At 40.9% G+C, this 9,006-nt stretch overlaps 1 protein-coding gene across 2 annotated transcripts; it reads right to left on the bottom strand.

Annotated features, from left to right (window-relative positions):
- Positions 1-362: 362 nt before the first annotated feature.
- riok2 (RIO kinase 2 (yeast)) lies at positions 363-6,934 on the bottom strand. Of its 2 annotated transcripts, XM_080893667.1 has the most exons (10): positions 6,758-6,934; positions 5,285-5,423; positions 5,042-5,158; positions 4,731-4,906; positions 4,537-4,625; positions 4,225-4,416; positions 4,040-4,132; positions 2,400-2,852; positions 1,192-1,291; positions 363-870 (listed from the first exon to the last, which is right to left on the bottom strand). In XM_080893667.1, exons 1-10 carry the CDS (start codon positions 6,821-6,823, stop codon positions 709-711), a joined length of 1,587 nt encoding a protein of 528 aa, XP_080749793.1. In that variant the 5' UTR covers positions 6,824-6,934; the 3' UTR covers positions 363-708. The 2 variants fall into 2 exon arrangements, with proteins under 2 accessions (XP_080749793.1, XP_080749792.1); XM_080893666.1 differs by having other exon boundaries at positions 4,225-4,625.
- Between the last annotated feature and the right edge of the window lie 2,072 nt (positions 6,935-9,006).

The following is a 9,006-nucleotide window of genomic DNA, read 5'->3' as shown; positions in this document are numbered from 1 at the left end:
TATGAAAGGCCATTGTTCATGTGTGAATTCAGACGCTCTCTGAAAGCCTCCTACGCATAAATTAACTGAATTTGAAGAAAAACATGTTTCGTTTTCTTCCTTCGGACTGCCTCAATATGTAGCCCATCCATTTCCGTCACTCTTTCATGATTAATGCGTTGGTGTGTGCTCTCTGTGAATGTGCACCATTTGAATTTTAAATCCCTGTCCACGTTAGTCACTTTGTAAGCAGCACATCCAGACTGAGCATGAACCTTTGACTCTGTAACAGGAAGCTAATTAACATTGTTCAATCTGTTGTAGAGCTCATGTAGGTATCAGCACACACACAAAAATGAAGCACTAACACAGTGATAAATAAGTGTTTTGTGAAAACAAGTGCCTTTATTTAATAAGAAAAACACTTCCATAGTTTAATCATACTGTTTTGCTATATTAAGCAGTCCATATTTGTGTATGCAAGCAACAAAATTTTACTTAAGTTTAAAAAGAAAACCAAGAGATTTTATGAGAACAGCATCCAAAACAGTTTTCACTTTATGTGACCTCCACTTTGATTTCTCTGTGATGATTCAAATAAGCTGAGTTTTTGAATAAATACACAGTATTTATTAATTGTGTTTACAACTTCAGACAAAAAAAATTCAAAAAGCCAAAAAAAGAAAAGAAAAAAGGGTGTAAACATGAATTTCATCAATGCTGTTCTCTTTATCCCCAGAATTCGCTGGTCTCCATGCTAGACTTGATGTTATTTTGGTTTTCCCTCCTGGATTTGGTTTCCAAGTTGGCCTCACCCTTCTGTAGACGTCTCCTCTGCGCCGCCTTCTGCTGTTTGGTGAGCTGCCTCCGCACCTTCTGACGGATTACCTCCTGCAGGACACACGATAACAACAACAGGTCATAACAGATGAATATACTCACCTCCTGTCTCTGAAAGCCAGACACAACACTGTGCTGGCATGTTGTTTCTGTGTTAATTCACCTTCTTACAAACTGAAGCTCTTTAGCAACACCTACGGGACATTTTAAGATTTTCCCCAAAACTGTATAATGTGTCTGCTGCAGCACTGGCTGAAACTTCCAAATAATGAAGACATCAAATCTGTCACCATGTTTCTGGTTACTGGGTAGATTAGCAGAGTGTCCCTGTCAACCAGATATATCAACAGTGTAAATCTATGTTATACTTACTGGTGGTATGGTAGAGCAGCTCCCTGTGCTTCCCATCGTGGCCTCACTGTCTGTCCTTTTCCTCCTGTGCTCTACAATTTGTAGAAGACTATCTGCATCTCTGCAGGGAGATAAAAATTACATCATAGCAAAGCACATAAATGTACTGTAATGTACATACTTCATTAAACCATCTTAATTTGACACAAATTAGCATAGATTTTGATTCATTGTCTCTATAATTCACTAACAATTCAGAAAAAAATATTTCTGGCTTGTCTCAATAATACTTTGCCAAACAATCCTATTAAAGCCTCAGATCCACGTGATAAGAGACTGCTTTGGTTACTAGGGAAAAACGTATATTCTCTGACAGGTTGCAGAGTGGTTGTTGCCTGTCGTTAGGCTGCTTTGCTGCACCAGAAAGAAACCTTTTAACTCTTTTAGCTCTGATCGCTAGCAGGTTGCTGCAGTTGCCTGTAGTTTGCATGGAAGACACAGACTTGTCCTCAAACACTCACCATTTACTCTGAGCTGTACTGAAACTTGAAAAAGCATGGGACAAAACGAATGCACAGCTTCAAGGTTTACGATGCAGATTACTGTTACCACCAACACGTTTCAAAAGGAAAATATTCCATTAGTCTTACATAGTTTCACTACCGTAGTTGGCATCTTTTGTCTAAAGTACTTGTAAATGTAGCAGTGACCAAAGCAATAACAAGAAGGTTTCAGTGCAGTACTATACCTCTTTACAACCGATTTCACACTAGTGAGTGCCAGCAAACATTTGCCGACCGATTGCAGAAAACACCCTTTTCCCTTGCAAGTGGCAGCTGCCAGAGGATCACAGACAAGTCTCTAGCCCTGAGTCAATAAGGTTTAGCAACTGATTTTAGATTACCAGCAACCCCCACAACTACTTGTCAACCTGTCAGGTACAACAAAATTTACTAACCAGTGGTTGCCAGAAGGTCTGTGACTGGTCTTTAGACTGCTATGATTGGGGCTTTATTAGCCAGCTGCAGACTTATTTGAACATTACAAAACACAAATGGTCACATAAAAGGACATACCACACAGATGAGCTAAGCAGTTCATCAGCAGTTGTCTTATATTTCCCATATGCCGTTTTCCTGCAGTACCATTTATCTAATAGTGGCACATAATCATCAAAGAATAATCTTCATTTTGGGGGTTTTATTGTGTTGGCTATTCACTGCTTTTACCTGAAAGGTTTAAACTCCTTGTTGGAGGCAGAAAGGTCTGCCAGCTCTGGGAACTCATCCTCTGCTTCCTCCAACTCTTCATCTAACTGCTTCTCTGTTTCTTCATCACCTGGAGGCGAAGATGCAGTCTCAGTCTCTTGATCCTCTTGAACCTTGTTCTTACTCTTTTCACCGTCCTGATCTTGTGTCTCTGCAGGTGTTTCGCTGATTCGTAATCCCTCCAGTTCCAGCATTGCATGTTTATATTCCTCCATGTCCACAGCCTCCTCTCTTTCCTCATCTGTTGCCTCTTTGGCATCCTCGTCATCATTGTCACCGTCGTCGTCGTCGTCGTCGTCGTCCTCCTCCTCCTCATCGTCCTCAGGTCCAGCTGGGTGTAGCAATGCACCATCTCGCTCCATGTCTTTCGTAAAGCCACTGGCTGAGACTTCAACATCTAGAGAATATGACCGCCTTTGGAAAGAAACAGGAGATCATGTTAGAACTGCTTTTCAGTTCAGAGTCTGGCCTCCACATTTACCATTTAAAATGTAATTCAGTTCCCTGTATTCATACATGTTTGTTATGTTTTAACTAGGGATGGGTACCGGTATCCGGTGCCATGATGGCACCGGTTCTGACATAAATGGTAGTAACCAGACCGAAAAGCAGCACACATTTCGGTGCTTTAATTTTCCTGAGATGTGATACACTTTAGATTCTAGCCAATAATTTTACGTTTCCGAGGATAGTAGGCGGGTCCAGGTACGTACGTTCTTTTAGAGCAGAGCTACAGATTAAAAATGCCCAAGGCGAAGCGGTCAAAAGCCTGTCTGTACTTCACAGCAAAATATGCAAACTCAGCAGCCTGCAACAAGTGCTTTAAGCTGATACTGTGATACTGTCAAAGGAGGTAACACCTCAAATCCGATGAAACACCTGGCGACGCCGAGTGGTTTTTTTTAAAAGCCGAAAAATGCGCCATATTTGATAGCTTGCTGCGAGACCTCACACCGAGCACATCTACTGCGGGTGTGGTGCCTGTTATCGGACCCGGAGTTAGCAACATCCCCCAAAAACACGAAGAGGAGAGTCCTGGCCCCTAGCCCTGCCAGTGCAGCAGAAATGATGACGGATGATGATCGCAGCAGCAGCCGTTCTTCTCTGCGTGAGTAGCTTAATGTTGTTCGTGTGTAATTTATGTTGAGTAGGCTAACCACGTTATTACATTAATGCATGTAAGGTGAACTAGCAAACACCATCATAGCTACATGCGGCTGTCTTCTTGTTTGATGGCAGATACTCCCTTCACCCTGGCCAAAAAGGCTAAAATGACCAAAGAAAAAGTGGAAAACAGTGGAAAACATGAGAAGTTTTTGGATAAAGTTTGTGTTTTTTCCATTGTTTAAGCACTGCTTCCAGCCAAGAGTGATGCCCTAAATCCCCTATAGCTGCAGAAAAGGCTAACATTGTTATCTTTTTACAAAAAAACAGCTGAACATTAGAGGTTTTTGGACCAATTTTGTGTTCTCCATTCTTTAAGCACCGGTTTGAGCACCGTTTAAGCACCGTTTCAAAAGTACCGGTTTGGCACCAGTATCGGATAAAACCTAAACGATACCCATCCCTAGTTTTGACTAAAATAAAGTACAAGCAGTTACCTGATGTCTTTGAAAGTTGGAAAGAGCTCGCTTTCATAATTGAATCGCTTTGCAAAGAAGTCGCGGATACATTTGACGTCTCGATCAAAGTACCTACAAAAAGGAGTCGTAAAAGTAGACAATTATAAGTTGTATGCTTTGATACTTTTAACTGCCAACTTTAAAAATCGAGCAAATAAACCCACCATTCAGCATTGGGGTGTGATGTAGACACCATCTGAGGGAAGTCAATCATTGTTATGTGGTCCTGGTCATCCAACATGAGGTTGAACTCGTTAAAATCTCCATGAATCAGGCCATGATTGGCCAGTTTGACTATGAGGTCCATGAACTCACTGTACAAGGCTGATGGATCCTGTAATTCATGAACCTGACACCTAGTAGAGTGAGACAATGCACACAAATTATGGAAGAAACCCCCCCCCCAGTAGGAACAGTACGTTATTTCTATTTTAATATACAAATAAAAAGAGGAAATCAATGGCTTGTTAACATACAGCGGATATCCATTGATGAGCTCCATCACTACAGCATGTCTGTTATAATCCACAGGTTTGGGAACTGGAAAGCCTCGATCGTACAATGCCTGGGATTAAAGAGGAGACAGACATTAAAATCCTCCAACAAAACAGTTTTTTCTATCACACTTGTAAGTGGTCCAGAACAGACTCTCACTCATTTGGTTCATTACCTTCATGTAGGCAAACTCCTTCATGGCAGAGAGGCGGGAGAGATAGAGCCAGGACATGTTCTTCCTGTGTTTGTGGTAATCTCTCTTGTTCTTCAGATTCCTGAAAGATGTACGCCCCAACCTGTGCAGCTTCAGAGCATACTGCTCTCCGCTTGGACTCGCCACAATATATATATCTACATGCAAGGTGAACAGAAAGAAAGAAATATTTATATAAACATGAGCACATAAAAGATTGACGGTAAAAGCCTGAAAACCTGAAAGAAAACACATTATGATTATAAATTTAAAAAACAAAACAAAACACTTACCCGACTCTTTGCCAACACCCATTTGGTTGCCAACAGAAATGATTATTTCTCTGGCGCACAAAGTCTTTAAGGCCAAGTAGTCATATCCTCCATAATTCAACTTGTAACCCTGGACAGCTGAGATCAACACACGCCATCATGTTAGAAAGCTAATCACTTACATCATAACTTGTGAGACAAAGCTAGTGTTTTTAGAATAGATAGAATAGAATAGATAGAATACGTTTTTGTAAGTTTTCTTACTCTTGGTGCGCTCATAGACCACGAGCTTGTGTTTCACAAGCTCTCTGAGGATCTTGTTGCAGCCACCGTGCTTGAGGCTTGCAATGGAAGACAGAAGACTTACTGGAACAATCTCATGGTTTTTCATCCCCATCTCAACCTGCGTGAAAAATTATCATCATTGTCATCAAAATTATCATCACCAGTGAGCTGACAGATTAAATTACAAGCTTATCTGCGTTGTAATGTATATTTCAGGAAAAACAGCCTTTGCTCATTCCTTCTATGTCCTTAAAATTCCCATGCTAAATTCTTCTTCCAGTTACTTCCTTCAGGGGTCACCACAACAGATCATATGCCTCCATCTCACCCTATTCCTAGCATCCTCCATTGACTCACCAATCTTTGCTTGTCCTCCTTCACTAGATCCATACTCTGTGGTCATCTTCTTTACCTCCTGGCTGGCCACTCCATATTCAACATCCTTCGCTCAATATATCTACACATGTATCAAGTTTGCCTCACCACCTTAGTCTCCAAACTGCTCAGCCTGAGCTGTCCCTTTGATGTAATGATTAGATGTTTCTAATCCTGTCCTTCCTGGTCACTCCCAACAACAATATTAGTCTCTTCAGGTATGCCACCTCCAGCTCAGCTTCCTGTCTGTTTTTAGTGCCACTATCTCCAAATCATACATTATAGCAGGTCCTACTGTAAACCTCCCCTTTCCCTTAACCTGGAGAGCTGTTCCCACCATTTTGCTACCTCTTTTGCTACCTCTCCAGACTCTTCCACCTGCTCCCTACTTTCACTACAGAGTTCATAATATCATCTGCAGATATCATAGGTCACGATAATCCATAGATCAATGAAGGAGGGCATGCAGCAAAACCCAGGACCCTAATTTTGTGCCTAAAAGACTGAAAACAAACACTAACTTTAGAAGAAAGCTGCTTTAATGGTCTAACACATATCACAAGGAACATATTAGCCTCAATGGCAGACAAATCCCTATAGGGCAACTGAAGTGCTGCAGCAGCAATTTCACATTACAGATATTAGGTAGATAACGCAAGGATTAATACATATGCAGATCAAGCGACTCTTCAGAGCTAGTGTGCACAGGACAAGTACTTATGTTTGGCAACCAATGTCGCCAGTGGTTTGTTTGTTACTAATGACAGATCCCAAACTCAGAATATTTCTACCACTGACACTCATATTTTGAAATTAATTGTTTTAAATATGCGTGTTGTGAATCCACCATCAGTCACTAAACCACAGGAGTACAGTGAAACGATGTTCCGTTTACCTGACATGAACTATGAATGCCTGTGTATGTGTGCTCGCCTTCATTACAACTACATTAACATCTCGCATGCTGCTGTAACAGTGGCATGTGTAAAAGTTAATGAGCAATAACCAGCTGACCAAGCGCTGGCTTAGCACAGGCTAACCAACTGGGACCGAATTAGCAGTTAGCTTTGTACTTACCGCAGTAAGGACTCGGAAGTCATCTCGGGATAAATATCTCAATATCACAACATTTAACTTTCCCATATTTTAGCCGACACATACACGGTTACACTGAGCTAGCTCTTCAAACTTTTTTTAACCTAAAGGTGCCACATTTCTTGTAAACACACGTGCAAGGCGGAAGTTCTAGGAACGGAAAAGACGTCACTTCTGGCTCTAGAAAAACTGACGCCGGATTGGACGCTGCGGCAAGTACCCTGACCTCCAATCACAGCAGAGTCCACTGTGTCCCGCCGGCAGATGGAAACGTGCCAGAATGGATCTGCTGGAGGGACAAAGTTTTAACTCTTATTAGCCAAAACAGGGGCGCATCTACTGCATCTACTGTAGGGGCATATGATGGGATGTGCCACCCTAAAATAATCTCTTGTCCCCCCTAGTGTCACCCTAGTTTTCCATATTACAATGTTGTCTATTTATAATAAAACAAGGAATAAAAACAGTCATGGCCAGGGGGCAACAGAAATTAAAATATAACTATAAAAATAAAATTCTAGTAGACACAATCTGCACAAATCCTGAAAAACACTAAAAGTCTGTTTAAAATATTAAAACAGCCAGTGTCCCAAACATCCTCTTCAATCCCTTACTTCAGTCCCAAACTACTAATAGAAAGAAGAACATTGACTGTCATTTATTTTTTAAAATACTAGTCTTATCTCATTTGTCAGTTGGGTCAGTACTTACCCTGGGTGAGCAGAACTCTCAACTCTACCCGCCACTGATCAGAACGCTCCCCTGCCACCTCCAGGCACTCACCTGACGGGTGTCCCTGCACTTCACCATCCTCTGCAGCCTTTTTTCTTGGTGAATCGAAGCAAATCAACAATAATAATCAAAAATAAGTAAAAAAGCAAGGGAATACAAATGAGCTGTGATTCACCTTCACAGTGGCTTACTGGAAGACAGAATAAGGTCACTGGTAATGTTATTAGTAACCAGTGTTGGTCAAGTTACTTTAAAAAAGTAATCAGTAACTTTACTGATTACTTATTTTTGAAAGTAATTAGTTACTTAGTTACTTTTTAAAAACATTTTACACCCTTTTTCTGCATAGTCCACCATATAAAATGTAATCAAATGAAAAAGTCTCTTTTTTAAAACTTGTTTTATTAGTTTTAATCTTTTAACTTTATGCATCAAGCAAAAATTAAATTATATGCAACATTCTCTGACTGGAAGAAATTTGTTTAACATTTAAACCTATTTTCTGCACATTCCAGCACATAAAATAAAATAGTTTTTTGTGTTTACACTCACTCTTTCAAATAGATGCAAGTAAAACACACCAGAAAATAAACAAAATCAAAGAATCAGCAGTCCTGTTGCTCTATTTTCACCTGTTTAGTAGGAGTGGGGCAGGCGGAGGTTTGCCCTGGTGCAGGTGTGTCGCAGCCGTCATGTCAGTGGAAGAATCCGTGAGTTTCTCTGTGAATTTCACATTCCCATGGCAGCGTACTCAGTGCTTGTGCGGAAGTTTAGGGGTTTATTTTTCGCTGTAAAAAGAAGTTTTCTTCGAACAGCAGACGCTAATGTTTTTGTCACTTTTTCCAGAATCAAACTCAAAGTAAGGTCAATACTTCCACACTTTAAATGCTGCACGCTCATACTCTCTCCCACACTTGATATATTATCCATTGTTGATCTGCACACAGCTGATGCCACGAACGTAGCACTCGCTCGTCATTGTCATGAGACACTCTAGCAAAAAAATCACGGTTTTAGTAACGCAGTAACGCAGCGTGCTCACGGGAAAGTAACAGTAATCTAATTACCTTTTTTGCTATAGTAATCCCTTACTTTGCTCGTTAATTGAAAAAAGTAATCGGATTACAGCAACGCGCTACTGCCCATCTCTGTTAGTAACACTTGTGTTTTCCCTATTATTCAACTCTGGTAAACGGACTGGTACTTTCATAGAGCCTTTCTACACAGTTAAGCATGCAAAGTGGTTTCCTCAACATTCACCCAAACACACACACACACACACACGCCCCTTTTATCTACGCCTAAGCACTTTCTAACACACACACAGTCATGCTGTGGTTGATGCTTCAGGGGTAAATCAGGATTCAGTATTTTATCTGAGGATGCCTTGGTAGACAAGTAGATGACTCAGGGCTCAAATCACTGACCTTCCAATTGGTAGACAACTCACTCTATCAACGATCGGTCCAATATCACCCAAACCTTTTTCTCACCTGATG

Source organism: Rhamphochromis sp. 'chilingali' (genome assembly GCF_963969265.1).
Source record: "Rhamphochromis sp. 'chilingali' genome assembly, chromosome: 10".
NCBI lineage: Eukaryota > Metazoa > Chordata > Actinopteri > Cichliformes > Cichlidae > Rhamphochromis > Rhamphochromis sp. 'chilingali'.
The sequence above is the reverse complement of the archived record's forward strand: the minus strand, read 5'-3'. Positions and strand labels throughout refer to the sequence as shown.

Coding starts and splice junctions, on each gene's coding strand:
- riok2 (XM_080893666.1), bottom strand. CDS start 6,823: ATGGGAAAGTTAAATGTTGTGATATTGAGATATTTATCCCGAGATGAC. Junction 4,626..4,730: donor AGGAGTTTGCCTACATGAAG/GTAATGAACCAA, acceptor CTTTAATCCCAG/GCATTGTACGATCGAGGCTT. Junction 1,292..2,399: donor AAGGAGTTTAAACCTTTCAG/GTAAAAGCAGTG, acceptor ATCTCCCTGCAG/AGATGCAGATAGTCTTCTAC.